The sequence below is a fragment of the Chelon labrosus genome (genome assembly GCF_963514085.1).
Source record: "Chelon labrosus genome assembly, chromosome: 15".
Taxonomy (NCBI): Eukaryota; Metazoa; Chordata; class Actinopteri; order Mugiliformes; family Mugilidae; genus Chelon; species Chelon labrosus.
In genome coordinates, this window is record NC_140348.1 from 9,311,181 (window position 1) to 9,335,537 (window position 24,357).

The 24,357-nt window shown below is 42.0% G+C and overlaps 1 protein-coding gene across 1 annotated transcript in view; it reads right to left on the reverse strand.

Moving 5' to 3' along the window:
- Nucleotides 1-24,357, reverse strand: part of camkmt (calmodulin-lysine N-methyltransferase) — a 104,058-nt gene that overhangs the window by 21,807 nt on the left and 57,894 nt on the right. The window contains exons 4-8 of the mRNA XM_084561114.1: nt 13,298-13,358; nt 11,976-12,027; nt 7,792-7,855; nt 3,364-3,430; nt 600-674 (exon numbers count right to left, since the gene is read on the reverse strand). Coding sequence (XP_084417240.1) covers nt 600-674; nt 3,364-3,430; nt 7,792-7,855; nt 11,976-12,027; nt 13,298-13,358 — 319 coding nt within the window. The remainder of the gene's footprint in view (nt 1-599; nt 675-3,363; nt 3,431-7,791; nt 7,856-11,975; nt 12,028-13,297; nt 13,359-24,357) is intronic.

The window sequence follows — 24,357 nt, forward strand, 5'->3', positions numbered from 1 at the left end:
CAAGGTTGCACAGTCCATCCCTTTTGAAAGCACATATAACTTCAAGTCCCGCTACAAAGAAAAGGAGAAAAAGGAGTAATTTCTTTCTTTCCAGGATGTCATTGTGCATAGTATGCTAAAAAGATCCATTTTACTTCACACACTACAGTTGAGCAATACAAAAACTTGTAATTCTTGATTGGTCACAAGAGCTACATTTCAATGGCTTTCAATGGGCTAATTGTTATGTTTATGTTGCACTATCTCTCCATTTCCATCTCCATTTCTACTCCTCCCTCCATCCACCCTCAGCTCTTCCTTTATCTTACAGACTCTCCTTCCTTGTCAAGGCGCAATTATTTGCAATTTGCCTAAGTCATCCATTTGCTGGGACACCAAGCATGAAAACGAGGCAATTTGGTGTAAAATGGAGGCAGGCGAGCGTCTCAGCATATGTATGTACGTGTGTGTGAGTGCGTGGACAAGGCAGGGGAAGGTCCAGGCGCTGGTGGGGGGCCATGTAAGGACTGTCACGCAAAAGTGAAAATTAAAGTGACCAGCGCACACACAGATAAATCTGTGTGTCTGTGTGTGTGGGGTGTGGGTGTGGGTGTACCTACCAGTCTGCACACATGACGATATCAAAGTGACCCTCCAGTGCTGAAATGTCCATCTCACAGTCCCATCTCACCACCCTGTAACACAATGAAATAGTGTTACAAGATTAGCACCGGCATGGAAGACAGAAGAAGACTGCTGCTGATATAACATATGAGCACTGGTTCAGTTTGATGTTTGTTCTTTTTTTCTTTTTCTTCCATCACTGCTTCTTTTCTTTTTTTCCAATACTTTGCGCTTCTTGCTCTCTGAAACGTCTCTCTCTGACCCCCACTGTTTTTCTGCTTCAGTAGAGACTTCGAGAAAGCGTCAGGGAGGGAAGACATGTCATCTGTGAGGTAAAGAGAGGGAGCTTCTGACATGACACTTGACATTTATACCATCTGAACACACACACACACAGCGAAAGGCCACCTATGTACAAGCTGCTAGCCAACATCCACACTGTCCTCTGTCTCGCTTTCTGGATATTATAACGAATTAAAAATCGATACATATAATAGTATGAGCTATAATTTAGATTAACAGCATGAGCAGCTTTCTGTCTGATCAGAGCTGAGTCCTGTTGCCATGTCTGGTTGGGCTCTGGGTTGGCAGGTCTCAATGTGCCCACCAGTCTCAATAGTCAGTATCTGGTCAAAATGTCTGCCTCAGTGGCTGTACCTCCATGGACAATAGTATTCCACTAATGATCAGAATTAAAAATGCCTCATGTAACTGCTTCAATCAGAACAGACCGGCATGATCCGAAAGAATTTCAACCACAATGAGAAGAATGTAAACCTTAATCTGTTCCCAAGACCATGACTGGAAAGAATCTATTCTTTCTGTGCATGTTTGTCTCGTGGGGTTAACATTAGGTGCCTCCAAAACAGTTGTGACTTATCAGAGAATGAACATGGGTCTTCTGAGGGTGTCCTGTGGTGTCTGGAAACAGAATGTTGTTAGTGGGGGCCTTTGGGTCCTATGGGTTGAGGGGAGGGGCCTCTGTGCAGATACTTGAACAGTTTGGGATCTAGTGAATTTGGAGGCCAGGTCAACACCTTGTGCTGTCTTTCATGTTTTTTGAGTTGTTCCTAAACTGTTCTTGTGTGTGTGTCTGTGTCAGGCTGCATCCTGCTGGGGGTGGCTGCTGCCATCAAGAAAGTTTCCCACAAGATGGTCAATGTTATTTACTTCTCCTGTCAGTTGTTTTAATGTTGTGGGTAATCGGTGAATAAGTGTTTGTTCAGATCATCAAAGCCGTAAATGTGATGTGGGGCAGCTATATTGGAAACTTTGGTCTGTCTCAGTCCATCTTGGTTTTCATAAAGTTGCAAAAAACAATTCCTCCTCCTCTTTGTGCACGTACATTCTGACATAAACACTTATATCTTATCAGTTCATTTTATTTAGCGTATAAGTAAACAGCTAAATTGGAATCCTTTATCAGAGCTACATCGGTGGTTGAAGAGATATTATCCACGTAAACGCAGCCATTTACTGGTCAATCATGGTAATCACAAAATCTTTAACATGCACTGAAGCTTACTATACGTTTTTTAGTAAGTTATCCACGCTTGAGATTTCTTTCTTGCCACCATTTTGTTCTCGATTGTGTAAGAGCTGTGCCACTGTTAGAGGAGCTGAGCCTTCCTCTCCATCTCTTTTTCCACACCATTTTCCCTTCCTCTCTTTCACACTGTCAGGCAGATTGGGGGATTATTAATTAGGCATTATTAACACTCAGTAAACAAAACATTAGGCCCCGCTAGAAACACAATCTCAATACGCAGCAGGAGGCCGCGATACACGCACACACACACGCATGAATGTGCACACATCATCACACGACATGCCCCTCCCTATCCATCCCCTTGTACAATCGCATCGTGCCCTTCGCCCTCTCTCGCAGCGCAGAGATGACAGCAGGCATAATCTGAAAAGAAAACAATCAAAGTAATGTAGCCTAATTATACGTTTACTTTTTCACTCCATCTTCCACTCGTGTAAATACGTGCAGGAGCGAGAGACACAGACAGAGAGAGAGAGAGATGGAGACGAGAGGAGAGGTAGGGGAGCGAAACAGCCAGTCAATGGAAAACTGCTTTTTTGAGACAGGGACAACAATTAACTGCGTTTTAGTCCATCCTTGCATGTGAGGTGTGAGTGTGTGTGGTGGAAAGTCCTCTCGATGATTTCTGGATGAGAAATCCCAATCAGAGGGGGTCATTTTTCTTTAATGATCCCGTGCACATGTACCTGCTTTATACTTGAAGAATGGGTATTACCAAATGTAACAGTGTGTATTTGCCATTGAAATTAAAGACATAAAAATGTAAAAAACCATCGTGCAATATTCATTTAAGATATAAAATATGACAGACGTGTTTTGGATTGGATTTGTGCAAGTAATTCATACAATATGAGATATGAAGACATGCTGTCTATATATCATTTACACATTTATCTGACAATTTGGCATTTGATTGGAGATTACAGTAAGTTCTTAAGGGTTATGCATCACATTATATCCCTGTAATTCACCACAATCTTCCTGTCTACTGCAGTATTTCACTCTAACATTAAAGAGGTAGGCAAAATGTTCTCCAACATATTGTGCGTGAGGCAGTGTAACATCACTTTGGATAACAACGTTCTCTACTCTACACTGTTATCCCTACTTGTTGTCCTTACAGAATGATGTGGACTCCAATCAAAGGAGCACTGAAGGGAAAGAAGTTGATGGCATATATTTCTGTGAAGAGCCGAAAACAACGGTCTCACCTGGAAGATACACGTGTCGACCCGAACCTCCCAGCTTGCCTGTTTCTCTCGACGAGCCTCCGAACATCTGGCGTGCCGCGGTCAAGGACTCGACACAAAGACGCATTTTACATCTTCACCCTTCATTTATACAGGAGGTGAGACCCAAGATGTTCACAGCAGACAGGCAATGAGACCTCTAAATGGACATTAATTCAAACTAAAGCCATCATGTGAACAATGTGGTTGTTTCCATGTTTGAAATTGAATTAACTGCACTTGTGAACAATGTTTAAAACACTTTATCTAAGCAGGCAGGATTTATTGAAGCTCAGGTTTTTTTTAGTGTCAAAAGTGCAACATCAATGACACAAAATTTAAGACCGATTTTAGGTAAAAACACACACATTAGACACCCACATGGAGAAAGCATGAGCGCGCAAAGATGATCTCTAGGGAAAGAGAGCCAGTCTGCAGGAGCAGATCACAGCAGCCTCTAGCTAGATCAATGGGAAGGCTTTTAACCACACATGCAAAAACTCACACTGTCCCTCACTCGCACGCACACACGCACAGATGAATACACACAAAGGCAGGGTGATTGATGTCAAGTTGTCTATTAATACACTGGCTTGTGGAGTTGCAAAGCAATTCAATTAGGATTTCCTTGTCTTTAAAGCCCGCAAAGAGCTGAGACAAATCCAATCGACAAAGACAGAGAGCGAGAGAGAGCAAGAGAGAGCGAGAGAGCAAGAGAGAGAGACAGAGAGAGAGAGAGGGCAGGAATGGGTGATAAGTTGATAGATGGATTGATAACTGGAGAGCCAATCCAAAATCAAAGGTGCCTCCAAGACACAGATACATAATAATATGTGTATTAGCACACATTTATGTATAAGACACACACAAGCGTAAACACACACACACACACACACACACACACTGGACACCTGTGCAGGAGTGTGTTATGCATAGGGATGATGGGGCGAAGACCGGAGCAGCTTACTGTAATCTCATCACCGGCACACCACTGGGGGAGAGGTCAACGCACGAACACACAAGCACATACACACACCATTTAAACACACACACGCACACCATGTACAAACATACACACAGAAGTAAGGAGGGAAAAGAGAAGGACTGAGAGTTTTGAGTATTATTGAACATTAAAGTGGAGGAATATTTGCTGCCATCACTGGAAGTAGACAAGCAGCAGCCAATGACATGCATCAATCATTCTTAATGGAACATTTCAATTGATTTTCAACATGAGTATTCAAGGTCAGAGCAACAAAGTCTCTCCTCTTGCTCTATGGTGTGTGTCCGTGTGTGTTTCTGCACTACATTAAATGAGGTCAAGAACTTCCAAGGAAAGGGAAAAATCTATTCTCTCCTTATATCTAAATGTCATCTATTCATAACCTCTTTCTTGCATATCTTCTCATCTATTTCACTGTATAAAACTGAGCCCTATCACAGCTCACTATCTCTTTCCATTCTGGCACTAGACGCACAATAAGGCCATGAGAGATAAACAGTGGCCATTAGCACAAGGCTAAGACCAGCAGCTTCCTCGACAAGAGGAAATACCACACAGTGGCTGCTGTATGTGAATGGGCCAATTTGGCTGAGCCCAGAACAAATTATGTGTCTTTCTCAACCCTCCCTTTTCTTTCTGTGTGTGTTCGATCCATTCTCGCTATGATTTCACTTACAATTCCCTCTATGTGTTTGTTCTGCGAAACAAAGCAGCCGGTCAATGGCGTATTGTTCATGTGCCCAAGTGTGTGTGTGTGTGTTTTACAGACTCCATAATGTTATTGTTCGGTCTTATTGTGATCAGTAAAACAGTATTGTAGCCGGCCGAGACAGAGATATTGTGAGCAGAGCTAAATATGGAAATGCTGTATCGGTCAATGGGGAAGAAATGTGTATTTATATTTCCTGCTTTTGTGGAACAACTATAGCAAAGTCTTCTTTTTCTGGCCTGTGTAGCTGCGCGACGAATAAAGCGCGATCTAAGAGGATGGGAGAAAAATGACAGGAATGACGAAAGGAGATGGGAGAAAAGAGAGGGAAAACAAGAAGCTACAGGCAGGGAGAAGTGTAAAATGGGTAGAAAAGAAGAGGTTTGCGACCTTTCAAGATATATGGAGCCCCTTTTATATATCTCCAGCCCTGGAGGAGGACTAACCTTCTCTGTATATGCTTTATTTTCCTTTAGCAACAGCTGGAGTGTCGCCTTTTTATTAATTTACCATGATCCTAGTTATTGTTTATTTTATTTTTTTCTTACTTCTTTTATCTATTTATTTCCTTGTTTATCTTCATTGTTTGAGTGTATATGTTTGCCATGTGTCTGTTTGGCTCTGACCCCGGTTTGCGGCGTGGGAAGGGACAAGAGGATAATCGTTGTGTAGCTGTAAAATTGTAAGAATGTACAATTATTTTGATAACTGTTTGCTACCGTTGCTTGTCTGTATGGGGGGAAAAAAACAAAACCCTGTTCAATAAACAAAGTTGGGAAAAAAAGATGAGGTTTGCAAACTGACAGAGTTGATCAATAACCCACTCTAAGAACAAATGCTAGCCAAAAAAAATCTCACCTAAAGATTTGTCCTAAAAACTTAATTATAGGCCCAAACCTTAAGAACACACACACACACTCACAAAAAACATTTTAAACAAACCTTGATTGTTCCTGCTTCTAAAACACTCACCAAAGCCTTAACCCCAGCCTTAGCATTATATAAAGTCTCAAACAAAATCTGACAGGATGGCAATTACTGTGCTCTTAACTTGGCATTGTGGGCAGTTCGGATTGGTAGATGCCATGTTGAGCGCTAGTGCCGAGTATTTGTCACTGTGGGTGCCCCATTTGACTAAAGATAAAAGATGTGGACGGCTATTCTCCCACACTCCAATCCAGGCTCTGATTTAAGGGCTGAAATACCAAAGTTATAAGACGCTGTCTGTTTCCAGTGTGCGATAAAGCCTCAGAAAGTCACTTTATATCTATAGACAGGCCACTGGAAAAAAACAGATCACATAAGACACAAATCTGACAGCATGAAGTATATTACAATACCAGTGTGTTTTATTAGATTTAATAATAGTTTAGATTGCAGTGTCCTAATTAAGATGAGACTAGGATATTACTGTAATGAATTATTTTACTGGTGCATTTATATTGTACATTCAGTTTCCAGAGTACCAATACACACAGCTTAAAGCTATGCATTTTGATTGAATCATCTTGCAATAAATCCTACATGAATGTTTTTGTTGAAACTTCCTACGTTTACACGGACAATAGCTGTTCAACCAGACTGAAAGCATTTAGATTCAAACTTAACCACTAACACGGCTACTAAATAAAAGGATCTGATAAGATATTTGTGTTTACGTGCCCTGAAACATCAGTCGTAGAAAGGATTCTTCATAAAGTGGGTTTGACAAATCTGCCAGCAATGTAACATAAAAATAAGTTTCTTCCCCCAACTTTATTGACAAAACTGGATTCATTCAACAGAAGGAGACGATCAAGACGAGTTAAGATGGACACGGTCTTGGAAACTCGTCACATCACTTGATGTTCAGTTTGCGCAGAAGGAATGTATTTATTCCAGCTAGTGAGTAACGATAAGATCATAGTTATTAGGCGCTAATATTTTCATATTGAACCCCACTCAATCTGTTAAAAAACGTCCTTAGATCGGGCCAGTTTGTTATGATTGAGGTGCTTCCATGAAGTACTTTTATTCTAATGGATCATTATTCTGATTACCGGTGGTATAGCAGTGTCCATGTAAACGTAGCAACAGTTTCAAAGAGGTGTTGATTCAGATTTATAATTATTCTGTAGGACGTAGTGTGTGGTGAGGTTTAACATTAAGGATTTAAACAGAAAAATGTTTCTGTTATTTACTCCAGCCTATTAAAATGTTAAATTAAATGAGAATTGAAAAAAATAAAAAATAAAACTGTGATTTTGAACTTACTTTGTTTCAAGTTTGATGCTCATGCTTTAATTATTATTATTATTACTACTGTTACAAAGATCAGTTACTGTATGCTACTACTAATATTAATAAAGCAGTAAAATCAGCATCTCCACATAAAACAATTGGTATTGGCCCCCAAAAACTGTCATAACATCACAAGACATCACATGTCTTGCATAACATATGTGAAAACCCTTGAATATGAATATTTTGTAACGTGTATCAGGTGAATTTATCACATGACCTTAATGAATTCACATGTCATTTTTATCCAAAGGAACGCACAATCAAACAACAAATTATCTGCTTGAAACCCCGACAGATAAAATTATTCATAGACACGCATCCATATGAATGCTGGGAAATGAATGTGAGCTGGAGGAATGAGGCAGAGATGAAGAGATAGTCAGAAAGAGAAGGAGAGAGGACGATGAAAGGATACTCTGAATGGACTTCTCATTCCCATCTGATAGCAGAACTTCCTTCACGTCAGCACAAATGGCAACCTGAGAGACAGGGAGACAGGACAGAGGAATGAATCAACACAGAACAAAAGAACAACACCAAAAGCACTCTTAGATGAAGCAAACATCTGAGCACACACACAATAATGACATAACCATATCTACAAAGCTTCACTCTCAGCAGCCCAGCCCGCCCCACCCTCTCTCTCTCCATTGCTCCCTCTCCTCTCTGCCATTTCCCTCTCTATCTTCACCCCATTTTTATGTCTGCATTATTTTAATCATTCAATCAAATCAGTCAATACTTTTATCATTGTGGCTAGCGGTGGGGGCTGCTATCTTGCTATCACTCTGTTCAGTAATTGCATTGTGACAGGGGATGATGGCAAGCGCAGAGCCTTTTCATTTGACGCTGGGTGTTTATCAGGCCGAGCCATCACTCCGTTCGCCGCTGTCACTCTGCACTCGGCTCGCCAGGCCTGCCTGATGCCCTTCATATAACTTTGCAGCGCGGAGAGACGAAGAGAAAAGAGAGGGAGGGAAACGGGAGAATAGAAAGAAAGCTTTTGCGCAGCATGTCTCTGTGTGAGATATAGATAGAGACGTGTGTGCTTTACTATAACCTCATCTTTTCACATTCTCTTTTCTTTGCAGATGCCTTTTTATATCAGCGAGTGTGTGTCAGACTGTCAATTTCTACTAAGGAGTGTGTGTGTGCGCTTATACACAAGGATAAGTGAAAGTGCAAGTAGTTATTGTGTTGGTATGCACACAAATGCAATGTTGACTCGAATGGCATACCGAAAAAAAATAACATAATGTAGCATATCATGTGTACAAATACGCACAGAAGGCATACACAAGCATGTGTTTCCCCACGCAGACAAACACACACACACATGTTCAGACTCTGCAGGGTTTGTGAGGGGGTCACCGGGTGCTGGATGTCCCACCATCTGTTCGAACGGTGGATGGGACCTCCAGGCTGAACCAGAGCATCCAGCCGAAAGATTGAGAGCCCAACCTGGCTATCCATGCTGTCACCCGCCTCCATCGGTACCACACATACACATGCAGAGTGGGTGAAGGCATATCAAATAATTACAAGAATCATGATCTAAAAAGTAAAAAGATTATAAAAACATCATTCATTCATTCATTCATTCATTCATTCTGTGGGCCTTTGGGAAGATATATATCCAGTAATAACTCCAATTCATATACACTATATTTTAGCAATAATACAATATGTTTTTGTACTGTCAAGAACCCAAGAACTCAAAATCTCTGTTAACTGTCACTTCACGAGAAATAACAATATATTTTCACTTGGAGAATCCTCTCTTTCTGCTGTAGAAGGGTAAAGCTGCCAAGTATTTGACCATACACCCAACTGAAAGTTTGGCCCGATGACAGAACACGAGTGTCCATACCAAATTTTATAATAATTCATTAAATAGTTGCTGTTGTGTTTCAAAAAGCACAATAAAAATCTGGTGAAAATCCATCCATCACGTATCTCAATGTAGAGAATAAACTGGACATTAAAGAAAAGATGGGTACGCATGATTAAGAAAGGACAACAAGATGTGCTATCAGTACTGTCAAATTTAAACTGGCATCGCATTATGGTGTTAGCATTGTTAGCATTGTCGCCTCACAGCAAGAAGGTGGTTTTCGAACCTGCCGGCCAGTTGGGGCCTTTCGATTGGAGAGTTTGTATGTTCTCCCTGCGCCTCCGTGGGCTCTGAGTGCCCGGCTTCCTCTCACAGTCCAAAGACATGCTTGTTAGGTTAATCGGTGGCAGTAGCTGTGACTGGTTGTTTGTCGTTTTGTGTTAGCTGTGTGAGGTAACCCTGTCCAGGGTGTACGCTGGTTCTTGCTCAATCTCAGCTGATCTTCTAAGGTTTAAGTGGTAATAGATAATAGATGGATGGATGGATGGATAGTATTTAGGGTTCAAGGTACATTTAATGGCAATGTACTGTAGACAGAATTATCACGATTCTCAGGCATATTTTTCTGAATTCTATGGCAGAATTATGGTTGTTTATTTGCAAACAGCTTTACAGACGCAGTAATGATATCCTTGGATAGAATACTAAAATCTAAAAATATATGTATCCATATCCATGCCTTCAGATGTGAATAAGTTATGGCACAGAGAAGGAATACACTGTAATTTTTTATTCCATCTGGGCACTTTGGGTTTGAAAGTACCTTAACTACCACCATGAACTGTGTGTAGTTCCGACTGCTCACTGTGTGGAAAAGCCACACCTAAAACAGTGTTAAGCAACATCACATTGATATAAAACTTTTATGTGTCTCCCTATACATCCCACTTTAACTTTCCCATGTGCAGAGGCATGCATCACAGAAAACATCTGGTTGAGATCATCACTGTTAAAAATTCAAACCTAATATTATTCTAAACTGAACAGGACACTACTTGAGTATGTATAAGAGATAAAAGATTGTAAATTATATAAAATGTAAAATAAAGAATTAAGGAGTGGGACATAAAGCAAGGTGGAAGAGAATAAGGAAACCCAACAACTACACAAATATTTAATAAGCTGCTCACACGGACAGCAGAGAAAATGTGGTGAATGTGGTGTCAGTGACGGATGAAGGAGGGAGGAGGAGAAGGAGAGGTGTGAAGGAAGGATTCCATCTCAAGCCACCAATGTCAAAACATGGTGTATTGACTGCCAAGAGATAAAACCCAGCTTTCCCTCTCACACACACACATGCACACACACACACACACACACACACACACACACACACACACAGAATGGCATCTAACAGATCGATGGGACACTGACGCCTGCTATGTGGAGGGGCCCTTAAGACCCTGGCTAATAAACCCTATGGCTGACAGACTGCAGTATATCTGAGAGAGTGAGTGCATGTATGTGTGTAAGGAACACGGCAGTGCTGGGCAGCTTTTAAGCTTGTTGTAAGCTAGGTGTCGCTATTTGATTTGTTTAGCATGTGTGTGAGCTGATAAACATAATAAAAGCGAATATTATAAATATCATATTTTAATTTGCCTTACGCAAACCCCTTCTTTAGTACAATACTGAATAAAGGTTTGGAGCACATTAGCAAAGTAGTCTTTCTAAACATCAAAAGGATGGTCTGCCGGACATTGGTTGTCTGTGTCTGTGGCTCTAGTTTTGGTGGTGTATCCTGCAGTGTTGGGACTCAGATCTTGGATGTGAAATGTGGAGGTCGGATGGCAGGTGAAGGCTTAGCAAACCAGAAGGAAAACGAATTACACACAAGTGAGCAAAAAAGGTAAAAGTATATTGTGTGAGAAAAATGGATGCCATGGCAGCTTCTCAAAAGTGAAGCCAAAGCTCAGGCCAAACTAAAACACTAAAGTACGCGTCACACAAATTTTTTAATTTTTCGGAGAAGTTTTGTTTTAGTTAGTTATTTGACGCTGTAGAAACAGGATGTGAGATCATAATCATTAACAGTTGCCATTGACAACTGGTCTGTGGAGCGGTCCTGTACGACCATGAGAGACGGAGGAAGTGTTCATGTTTTTTACAGTCTATGCTGTAGACCAACTGATCAGCATGATTCAGGAGAAGACAGCTCCTCCTAGCTTCCTAGCCTCCAGCTAATAGTAGCTCTTGCACAAAACATATATGCTACTCGGCCTTTGGTTGTGGTCTTTGTGGTGCGTTCAAGTGAAACTTTTTGGTCCTGAGATGGGAGACATGAGGAAACATCACAGTCACCCATCATTGCAGATAGTTCTTCCAGGATGCTTTGGGGAATGTCGGCTGTTAAAGACTTTTCTTTGTCTTAACACATATAGCAATGCTGCTAAAGGCACTTTTTTACCAAGTCTAGAACTCTAAAGTATTTTACTTTAGTTTTGTATTTTATGAATTAACCAGAGACTTGAAATGTTCTGTGAATTTTGCATGTATTGAGAAGGTTCGCAAGTACACACACACACACGCCCAGGCACACAAGAAGCAAATGATTGAGTTGTTTGAATAGGTATGGATACTGCACGCTCATGCTGTGTGTATATTGATTGGTGAGTGTTAGTTTCATTAGAGAAGCCAAGCAATTTCTCCCGCAGAACTGTTTGTGTGTGTGTTTTTATATGTGGGTGTGTGTGTGTGTCGCTTACCATGAGTCCACCAAGACAAGTCATGCCTCCTCCTAACTCACACACTGCACCCCTGGGAGGAAGAGAGGAAGAGAGAGGCAAGTGGGAGTGAGATTCACTTTGCTGAGCCAAACATAACAGTTTAGCTCTAACTCTCTCTCTCTCACACACACACACACACACGCACACACACACTTGGGCACATACTGTACAGTAGAGGTGCACAGATGTAGATACACACACTATCATACACACACGCGGTAAACACAGCAGGGTAAGAAATATCAATTCAGCCATCAACCTGAAAGCTGAATACTGAACATTGAGAAGCACAAGCTCAATCAGCAGGAAATCTGAGGAACACACACACAGACACACCCGCGCGCACACACACAGTCCTGCAGCTTAGATGCTCATTCAACCCCTCTCTCCATCCTCTTCCTTCTTTCATCTCCCCTTCCCCTCCATCTCTACCCCTGTCCTCTTTCATCCCTCCCTGCCTCCCTCCCTCTCTTGCTGACCTTCACTACGCTGCTCTGATCAATACCCCTCTCTACCTCGCCTCCCGCCTCTTGAATGTTAAAACAGGAAATCAAAGGGTGACGTTCCACCTTGAGTGGAAATCAAAAGTGCCTGGGTGCTTTTTAAGCCCCGTGCCACAGGGCAGGCCAGCGCTCCGCCGACAAGAGCAGGGGAAAGAGCAGCACAGAACGACACAGCGTGCCATCAAAATGTACAGACTGACACGAGTGCTTAGCATTTACTGCAAGCTCCTGAGTGATTCTCTGGAAAGCTACGTGCTGACACATTTTCTTCAAACTAAATCCATAAACTTAAAATACTGTGCTGTCAGAAATGTTAATTAAATGTTAATTTCCAACAAATGACTCATTTAGGTGTAATGAATTGGTTACCAATTCCATGGATATTGCTGATTTACCTTCCTCCACCTTCTGCCTGCACGTTTTCAATTTTGTCCTTGATTTTACTAAAGAAATCATTCTCAAGTGAAATGTTTTGTAGCCTCTCTTAGCTGTGGTTTCATGATCTGCCACTGCAACAAACGTCTCAATATGCTTGCAGAAAAATAATTCTCGTTTTGTGTCATAGGGCAATTTTCTATCATGCAGTGGGTTGCTCTGCCAAAGATTTTTTCAGAAGATCTCTTTTGTTTGACAGAAAGTTCTCAGACTGTAAGTGGTAAATGTCTTATTGCAACTGAAAATGAAAAACTAAAAGCTAAACTAAAGAACATTAAAACCATCTTCGTAGCTCTTTCTTTTTTTGTAAAGGAGCCGAGTCTGATGGTGGACAGAGCAGGTTTAAAGAGAGGAACAACTCACTTGAACATGTGACGTTTCTGGAGACAGTAATGCGCCATCACCTCCTCAGAAGGCCACACACCTGAGTCAGAGAGGGATTAGGGAAGAGTCAGTCACACTGCAGCGACAGATCTTTATTCAAAACGTATGCAGCATCTCTTGTGCGCCAAAGTGACTTGATCCCAGTATCTAAACATCACTTTAACATTGACATAAAACCAGAAGAAGAACAATGCGTTCAGTGAAACACAATTTGATGCATTGTATTTTCCAGCCTGTGTCGGTTCTCTTGTGGTTTCCACCTTGCCTCTGATCCAAGGCTTCTCTGCCTCTGTCTGTCCGTCTGCCTATCCTAAATCCTTGCAACACACTCTCTCATTGAGCACAGTGTATGCAAGTGTGTGTGGGAGTGTGTGTGTGTGTGTGTGTGTGTGTGTGACAGGGGGTCCGGTGGGTGATAATCACAGCGTGCAGGCCTGTCTGGCTTATCACCTACTGTCAGCCCTTCTCCTTCTGCCGTGCATGTAACACACACTAGAACGTGCACACTTGCATGCTCTGTGCTATTTCCCTCCTCTCTCAGCACACACACACACACACACAGAGAGAAAGAGTGAGAGAGACAAACACACATCTTGGCAGTAGAAGAAGTAAACATTCATTTGAATAAAACTTCAGCTTTCTGCTCCTGGCTTTGAACAAGAAGGCTCGTCTTGGCGCTGTCTGTGTGTGTTTGTGTGCACATATGCATCTGTGCGTGTTTTTTTTTTTTTTTTTTTATGCAGGAGTTGTTAAAAAAAAAGAGAATGGGGGGATATAGAATGAGTTGGAGAAAGCAAGCGAGCGAGGGGGACAGAGATAGAAAATGAGCGAGGTAACGAGAGAAAACCAGCGTAGGGAGGGAGGGAGGGAGGGAGGGTAAGAGGAGGAGAGAGAAAAGGTGGTAGTCGATATAATAAGCGGCTTACAGGCGGTCTCTCTTCACCTCGTGGGGCAGACATCACTGCTCTCTCACTCGCCCTCTCAGCGCCGAGCTCTCTCGCTCCCTCTCTCTCTCTGCCCTCGCTCCGGTCCGCAAAGATTAGCTCAAGCAAGCAGGATTTAATAATGCCTATTGATAAAATGTCCAAATATTCCTTTTCCCCATTAGAAAAAAACACGCTTTCTACATCTTGGCAGTGTGCACACACACACACGCGTGGATACAATGACAGCCAGAGTAGCTGTGTCTAGAGAGTGTCAAGACATGTAAGCCTGAAAACACGGTGACATTTTAAATTTCATCTGTTATTCCCTTTCAGCCAGGAGCTAGTCACGCAGTATGGAAACCTTAACGCTGTTCAGTGTAGCAATGGCACAAGTGAGTTTGTTTCTTGTGCATTAAAGTGTTTTGTTGTGATATTTTCTGGATTTAAAGGTGCTATTCTATTTTATTCTGTTTTCAACAAACATGTTTAAAAGTTCATATCCAACAAACGTTAGTCTTGTTGCTCCAAGGCCTATTGGTTCTGGTTGAAGACATAAAATGCTCAAGTAACATTTTTATTTATTTATTTTTTTGAAAAACAGGAGTGAACAGTGCATTTATAAAGAACATTTTTTTTTTTCAATCAATAAACATTTTGGTGTCCTAGTCTGTATTGTTGGCTGCAGACGTTATATGGGAACAGAACTACACCACCGTACAGTGCATCAGTGCAGCTCATTGTGGTTTGATCTTTGCAAGTGATTTGGTGACAACAAGAAGGCTATAGAAAAACACCAGCTGTCTCCTTTAAATGATGAAAAAACACACTATTTGTTGGGTATTGTGTGTCTTTAGCTGCATCCCAAGTCCTCCGTGAACTTTGACCCCTCCTCTCCTGATTGTGTGTTCACATGAAATGAAGGTCGCAGTCATAATAGCATCAGGACAAACCTCTGCCCTGGGAGATGACAGTTTAGCCCCTCCCCTCTGTGTCAACAGATGACACTTGACATGAAGGGTCACCCAGAACGTCTTGGGAGGATGAACAGTAGAGGGTGGTAATGTAACATTAAACTGGGTGTGATCCGCAGCACAGGCAGAAGAAAAATGATGGCCCTCACATTCTCATCTTCCTTTGGTTTTTATTCTGCTGTTGACTTCTGATGATGTGCACAAGCCATGAGTGGCATCTAATCTCCCCACACTGACACTGAAGGGGAGGAATTTAGACAAATCCATCAGGTATCTCCACATCTACAAGGGATTTCAACATCTGTGCATGTTAAATGAAAATGCAGCCACCTTCTTCCACCTCCTGTCATGTGATTTAAAAAAAAAAAAAAACTGTTAATGCTGCACTCCAGTGTTAAGCTCGGTCACAATAATTTGAAACATTTATGTTTTCATACCTCGTGCTAAGGGCCTGTTTCTGTCCCCTAACTGGTGCCCACACTCGCAGATTAACTTTGCTTCATACAAAGCTATGTGTGCAGGAGTGCGTGTGAACACATGTATGCGTGTGAGAGAGAGCAAGACAGCACTAAGTAATAAAGCTTTGTAAAGCATATGTGAATCTGATGGTTAATCCGCAACTCCAATAACATTAATAGCCCAGGGTGGTGATAAGAACTGTGTGTGTGTGATGTGTATGGGTGTGCTTGCATGTGTGATAAGTATGTGGTACCTATTTTTGTGTGTGTGCGTGTGTGTCTCCCAGGTTGCGGTGCACTGTAGGAAATGAAGGGATCAGGAGTAGAGAGCAGATTACTCTTCCTGAGGATAATGAAATTATTTCTCACCTTCAATTACTAGATGAGGAGAGGAAGTAGTGCAGTGGTTTGTGTGTGTGTGTGTGTGTGTGTGGGTGTGCACATGTGTGTGTATCAGCGTAATATTGTTATCGGTCCCGGGAACTAAACCTTGTCAATAGTGTTATCCTGAAAACCATATGTGTGGCTCTGGGATTGTGTGTTTTCTGATCTAAAAAGGTTGTTTTTGAAAATGTAAATGTGTATCATGTGTGGAGGCTTTGGATTGTGCATGTGTTCATTTTACATATGAGGAGGTTTGCCACTTCTACTTTTGTGAACTCATTTGTCCCTGCGTAGTTTCTTATTCAGACTGCAGAGGTTCCCATATTCCCAAGAAAATATACAGTATATCAACATTCAGTGTTTTGCAGTCTCACCAATCACTCATTTATTTATTTTTTAATAATAATACTGGCTCTGAAACAACTTTGTGTCCAAAGATAGATCAATCTAATAATGAAGTAAATTAGTTTATTTTCATTATTGTTTGAAGTGCATTGTATCTACATTTGCAATGATTAAAGATTTAATTCTTAAAGTTATTTCTTTTTTTATCCACCCATCTTGCTAAGGCTTACTAAGAGGGCTTAAAGACATTCCTCAGTACCTAACCCTGTGTTTTATAAACTAAGACTTAACAGTGTTAACAGTACTGTAAATGTCAGAGGTACCACTACATAATGCCAATGTCCTAAACCCTCACCCTTCTACATCTTGGTGACCTGAGGCTGACTCCACGACTTATTGCAGCACTAATCTGGCCTCAGTAGCTGTCAGTAATCACATGCACAGGGATGGAATTATCCATCGATCCCTCTGTTTTCTTTCTGCTACTTATCCAGGTCTGGGTCGTGGGGACAGTGTGCTAAGAAAAGTAACCTGGTAACCCAGGTACACTTAGCCTCACCCACGTCCTCCGGGCCCTCCCGAGGAAATCCAAGGCTAGACCCAAAAGCACGTCTGGATTTAGCTACAGGGCTATTTCTGATCTAGGTACCATTATCCTATCTCACTAGCTAAGCCAAACTAAGCTAACAGCACTTGAGACGGGGTTGTTACTTTGTTCTCAGTACCAAGAATTAATTAAACAGAGCCCGAACACATTCATTTAAAAGATAACAAGATCTGCTGCCGTACTGATTGATGCCTTTCAGACTATTTAAATGTCGACAAAGTTCAGACACTCTTCGTCTAGTCCAAATGTTAAAGAAACGTCTGACAGCTCTGCTTTTACCGTCACAGCGGTCAGTTCACATATAACGGCAGTTGGCGACCAGATATTTTAAGATATGCTGGAGGGTTTTAAGAATGAGGAATCGGTCTACATATTTAATAAGCATACGTTTTAATAAAATGTCTGTTTTCATCCTTCGTTCGTTGACTGAGGAGAGAAAGCTGCTGTACAGGGCTGAGGATGAGTAAAAGAAGAGATAAAGGGGGAGGAGCAGGAGGAGGAGTAGAAGGGGATGATCAGAGGGGACACAAACAGCGGTGTGGAAGAACAGAAACGCTTTAATTAAGTGTAAAAGAGCGGCGAGAAGGGAAGGGGAGAAAGTGAAGCAATATGGAGGGAAGACGATCAGGTGGAGATGAAAGCACAATAAGAGATAAGGCATATCGCATTAGTTGAGGTAGCGAGAACAAAGAGGCAGAGACGAAGAAGTGGAGGAGGAGGAGCCAGGATGTGGCAGGGAGAGGAGTGACAAGGAGAACGAAGAGTAATGGAATGAGAGGAGCAATAGGAGGGAGGGAGGTGAGGACGAGATGGCAAAAAATAGAGCAAGGAAAGGAAGAGAAGTGTCAAGATGGGGTTAAGTGGGCCGTGATGCTGATTTGTGGACACACACACAAACACACACACTCAATTGCTCCTACGTGATACACACAAACACACAAGTCACTGTTCTTTCTCACACAGAAACACGCACACACACACACCTACACACACGGTGTCTTTCTGCCTTCTTCCCCCTCTGGCCCAGCGTGTCTTCAGGCTCTGTGGCTCTCTGGTGGTGATCCGTCTCCACATTAAGCGAGGCCTCAGATAATTCCTAAGCCTCCTCCATGGCCGATCCAATAAGGGATAAGGCTCTCGGCTGGCCATGATCAACTGACAATCTGTCCTCTCACACGGCTACTTTAGTGGAAGCCGGGATTACCCCAGCCAGCCCAGACAGGGTACACACGGTTCATAAGACCACGCATCTGTGTGCAGGTCTGCTGTATGTGTTAGTGTATGAAACAGGGGTGAAGGTGAAGAGTATGGGTATACCTGTGTGTACATGGCACAACAGTGAGTGCTGACTGCTACATCTGGATGTGTTAATAGTAGTAGTTGTGGGCTCCGTAAAAAACAAAAAAAATGACCATATGTACAGTGTAACACTTGAGTGTATATTTATACTGAATAATAAACTACAGCAAAATATTTGAGTAGTACTTCACATAAGAGTTAAACCATTTTTTTTTTTTTATAGTATATTATACTGGCTGTTACTGTTGTCGCCTGATCACCCGATCATTTTAATTAACTGTTAGAAAAGTTTCCATTCCATAAAAACAGATGGACAGCTATTTCCACGTTGTTTTAGTTTTCTGGTTTGATTGGTGCTCTTTTAATGACATCACGTGGTTGCGTCCCCTTCTTCTTCTATGGTTTAATGGCACCCGAGGGGAAAATAAGAGCCACCAACAGTTTATTGTGAGTCGCTTGGTTTCTAACAAAGTGGCAGTAAAATGCTAAATAAAATACGACTGAAAATCGAGTGTTTAAAGAAATGTTTGACAAAGACTATTATTAATTGCCATCATTTGTGAGAAAATTCATTGATTTAATGTCAGAAAAAATGTAATACAACAAAAATGATTAAACAAGGAGTGAAATCTTTCATGCAAAAGAAGATTGTTTGTCAGAATATGTACAGAATAGTCAGAGTAGATAGGAGTGAATGTCTATTCAATCCTCATAAGCAATATGGCGATCAGGACAAGTCTATCTGGTGAAAGGATTCCAGTTCAGTTTAAGTAGATCTAATACAATGTTTTCTGTGGAGAAATCTCAATTTATTTTAGTACAGAATGAAGAAACTGAACAGTGTAGAATATGTTAACAATGAAATATGTACAGCTCTAAGGTCAAAGATCAAATAATGAATTTCCTACTGACAAACAAAGGTATACTCAACTCAGCAGGAAACTGAATGCCACCATGACAAAACCAGGCAAAACACAAAGTATTATAGAGTTTTTTCAGCCTCATATGAGCCATCATGCAAACTATGAAGTGGTTGCCCTCGGTAGTCAAGTGTTTGTCAGGAGAAAAGCTGCTGAAGCTGAAGTCAGCAGGGATAAACAAGAAAAGGAACAAATATTACTTGTTTTATTTTCAAGCATTTCAAAATAATAATAAAAAAAAAAGATTTTTGGCCTTTAAGGACCTTCATACTCTGATCAGATTAGGTGAGGCTTTATAAAAGCTTGAACTAATAATAGATGTATGTTAATATTAATGGCAATTATGAAATGATCATTCTGCCTAGCTGGTATGGTAAATACACATGCTGTGAATAGGCAGTTTAGATAGCCTATTCACCTTTCACCAGAGGAGCGAGGCAGCGTGTGATAAGCATCGACATTCTAGCCAACAGAGTCCGCCTTGGAGACACTCCTGATCCCTTTTTCCATTGGAATAGGCTCATTTTAGCTCGCACTCACAAACACACACCCGCACATGCACAGAAACATGCACTCGCACAAACGCTTGGAGGACTGTGCAGGGCTTCGATAAGCGTGGCCCTTCTCTCTCTCTCCCTCTCTGAGTAAACATCGTTTTGGATTAGGCAGAGTATAATGAGAGCAGGGGGCTATCTGCCCACCACGCCTGCATTGTGGCCCCCCGCTCCTCTCTGAGGGGGCCGGGACCAATCTTTACTCTGCTATTTATCCCCCTCCTCTGATAGCTTACTTATCTGCTGCAAAATGCCAGGGCTGACTGCCTGTCTAACTGCCCCTATAACTGTCTGCTTGGTTCTCCTCCTGCATGTCTGTCTGTCTGTCTGTCTGTCTGTCATCTTGTCTTAAAGCAAAAGCACTAAGACAAATGCATGTCTACATCTCATTTTATCTCTCCTCTACCTGTCATCATGTCTGTCTACATGACAGAATCTCTTCCTAAATCTGATCTGGTGCTGTTACAGAGGACAGTACTGCAGTAGAAGTGATATCTTAGAGAACAACCTTCGGATAGAGTATTTCAGACAAGCAAGCCCAATTTATACTGCTGGGATGTATCAGAACCGAGGGTATTTTGTATGTTTGAAATCCTTTACATACTGGGATTTGTCATTTTAGTGCTTTTATTTTGTACAAATAAAATTACATAATAAGTGTTCGGTATGCAGAGCTTTGAGGGGATAGAAAAGACACCAAGCCAACACAATCTGTAATGTAAAGTAGTAAAGCCTAAAGGAAGAGCAAAAGAACTATATTTTTTAAATACATTACACATTTTCATCACAGTATGGATAATGGAGGAAGTGATGATGAAGACTGGTGGACATAATGTCGAACCGATTATGGAGACCTTAAGCTGTAACCCAACAGCAAATTAGCAACATGCTAAGCTTAGCACAAGCTAAGTGGCTTCCGGATCAGTCAGTCTCACTGTGGCAACTGTATATGAGTATAATCATCCTTCTTTCAGCTCACAGCGTAATCACTCAGCCACCATGTAGACATCTCAGTGAACACAACAACCAAGGGCCCAGGTCACCTTTCTCAAGTGGCAGTTCCAATATAGTTTATTCAGACAGCATGGCCGAGTCCATGGCGTCGACATAAAGAGAAAAAAATGCAGTGTTATTTGTATTATGAATGTATCATACATTAGTTATGAATATGTCCTCATGGATTTGATATGGAGTATATATGGAATTCATTCATTAATTCATCTTCTGTAACCACTTGTCCTCTGGAGGGTTGCGGGGCGGGGGGGCTGGCTCTAGATCAGTGCAGAGGGGTACACAGGTCGCGAGTCTATCACAGGGCTAACACAGAGAGACAGACAACCATTCACACTCACACCTACGGCCAATTTAGAATCACAGATTAACCTAACCAGCATGTCTTTGGACGGTGGGAGGAAGCCGGAGTACCCGGAGAGAACCCATGCTGACACAGGGAGAGCTGGCCGATGGATTCGAACTCAGAACCTTCTTGCTGTGAGGCATCAGTGCTAACCGGCTGCATCTTGGCAGCTGTGGCTCAGTAGGTAGAGTGGGTTGTCCACGAACCAGAGGGTAAGCGGTTTGATCCCCGGAATGTGCCACATACTGAAGTGTCCTTGAGCAAGACACTTTGCTCCCAGTGCGTGGCACTGGTGTGTGAATGTGTGTGAGCGAATGGGTAGATGTGTCTATTACTGTAAAGCGCTTTGAGTACCAATAGGTAGAAAAGCGCTATATAAAAGCAAGGCCATTTACCATTACCATTTAACCACCACACCACTGTATTTTATCATGTTGAAAACCCCTATTCAGCATTTAGTATGTAAATGTTTAAATAAAAATAAGCATTTATTCCAAGTCCAAGGTTTTCCAGAGGGTGTGTTCGTGGAGTATTGTTGCGTTTGGTGAGAAAATAGACGGTTCGTAGAAAAGCTGAGCTGAAGTGTGGAGTGTTTTTTCTTTTCTGATTCAATTGTTCAGTGAATGTAGCAACGCGCTATAGTTGGAGTCAAGGCGAGCTTGACAACAACGTCATGAACTAGCTTCCTCCACCGCCTATCCCGTCATGCCCTGCACTTCTCGTGGACAATGAATAGATGTAGAGAGAGCGCACTTGATGAAATTACATCTGGTGCGCAAACCATTGTCGGTACGGAGTGAGCATTCAGAGCACAGGAACACAAGGGAAGTGAGGGTTACAGGAGACTAGAATGAAGTGTGGAGAAAGAAATGGAAGGAGGAGTGAGCGGAATTAGAGAGTGGAGGAACAATCGAATGAGAGGAGAGGGAATGAGATGTTGGGAGAGACAGGAAGGGACATAAACAAAGGAGGGGTCTGACATGTGGCTAATAGACATATCAGCACTGAGGTATGGGGTTTAGCTTTGCAGAGCTTCGTTCATTGATTAGCATATGGAGAGTGGCATGGGGACACGTGACAACCCCAGATTGCACCACGCACACACACACACACACACACACACACACACAGATTGCATCTCTCTTCTTCTTTGGAGAAAGGCAAGGACGTCAAATTATAGGGTGTCACCTGCTCCCAGCTATCTAGTTTCTCGAATGTTAATGTATATAAACAATTAGGGCGAGGAAAAGAGAAAGAGAGGTGGAGATTGGAGAAAAAAAAAAGAACATGGAGTGCAATGAAAGAAAGAAAGGAAACAAGAAAGAAGAACAGAGGAGTTAGTGAAGAGGAGTGGCAAAGGTAGACATTTGAAAAATGTTTCAGGGAGGAGAGGAATAGGACAGTTGGGATTGGCATGACCTAGTCAAAAGGTTCTTGTTTCTTGGATTATGGTAAAAAGACAAAAAAAAAAAAAAACAATACAAGAATACATGTCAGCTGCACTGAGCCCCTCCCTGCCTTCACTTTGTAGTATTATCTGGTGAACCAGTGTGACACAGACTTGTCGTCCCTATTGAAATGTCCAGAAACAAGATGCTTGAACATAATGACTTGATAAATACCAGTGTTACTTTATCTCACATCCATTTAACTATCCATAACTACTAATTTCCAAAAAGAATATACAAACAGCATTAGCGTTCCCTGGGGTTCGAAGTTAGTAAGGATGTTTTTAACCAACTGGTGATTTAAATGGGTGTCGCCCCGTTTGACACCAAAAACACAAGTTGTTTCCAAAAAATTGGTGCCCTGCAGGCTTTGCTTTAAAAAGAAATGCTTTTCAAACAAGACTCATCTCCAAATAAATGCAACTGTGGAAGAGAAGTGTAAACTAGAACCTGAAGCTGTGTCAACTGGTGTGTTTTCCTAATTTGTCCGACTAAAACGAATCCTTGCACTGATTAATGTTGTAATGTGTGACAAAACAGGAAACAATGCCCGTTATACAGTGATCAGGCACAACATTATGACCACCTTCCTAATATTGTGTAGGTCTCCCTTGTGCCTCCAAAGCAGTTGTGACTCATCAGAGAATGGACATGGTCCTTCTGAGGGTGTCCTGTGGTGTCTGGCAACAGAATGTTATTAGTGGGGGCCTTTGGGTCCTATGGGTTGTGGGGAGGGGCCTCTGTGGATCATCCCACAGACACTTGATCGGTTTGGGATCTAGTGAATTTGGAGGCCAGGTCAACACCTTGTGCTGTTCTTCATGTTTTTTGAGTTGTTCCTAAAGTGTTTTTGTGTGTGTGTCTGTGTCAGGCTGCATCCTGCTGGGGATGGCTGCTGTGTCATTGCTGTGGGGTGGGGGTGTCTGGTCTGGTCCAAGTGGGTGGTGCATGTCTAAGTAACATCCACATGAATGCCAGGTCCAAATGTTTCTCAGCAGAACATTGTATCGTCACAAGATGGTCAATGTTATGTACTTCTCCTGTCAGTGGTCATAATGTTGTAGCTGATCGTTGTAACTTACCAGCCAAAGGAGACATCGTCAAATGTCATGTTTTCTCTGACCAACAAAATGCTCAGAAAGAAAGTGGAACGAAGTTTAAAAGCTCCAAAACACCTGGATAATGTGTCTATTAGACTAGTAGCAGTCAGTATAGTACTACAATTTAAAGACAGCAGACTTGGGATTTTGGTATGTGACCCTCTGATTCTGTCATCCAATATAAAAGACTGACAGGAAATTTTAGCATGAGCTTTACATGCTGGTACTGACTCATGGTAGAGTTTGGAGTGAAAACCTTTCTGCAGCTAAGTGTGTTTGTACCTCTGTGAGTTCATCAGTGTCGGGGAGAGCAGGCGATGAACGAGCTTTAAACTACTAAGTAATCAAAATTCACAGAGGGATGTGACTGACAGGGTGAGAAAGGGATATATTCAGGAGGACTGACAGAGAGGGGCTGAGGGAGTAGGCAGGCTGAAATCAAATCCACTACTAGAGCATCCAGCAGTCTGCCCAATGACTGCACTGATGCCTTAAACATGAGACCTGGATTTTCTATCTCGGTGAAGAGGTGCAGAAAGAGAAGAGGGCAGGGGGAGATGCAGGAAGAGGCACAAAAAGAGAAGGGTGAAGGAGGTAAACATGAGAGGGCAGGTCTGTTTGTGGTTGAAACACGGTGCTGCTGAGGGGCAGTTTGTCAAATTGTAGGTGG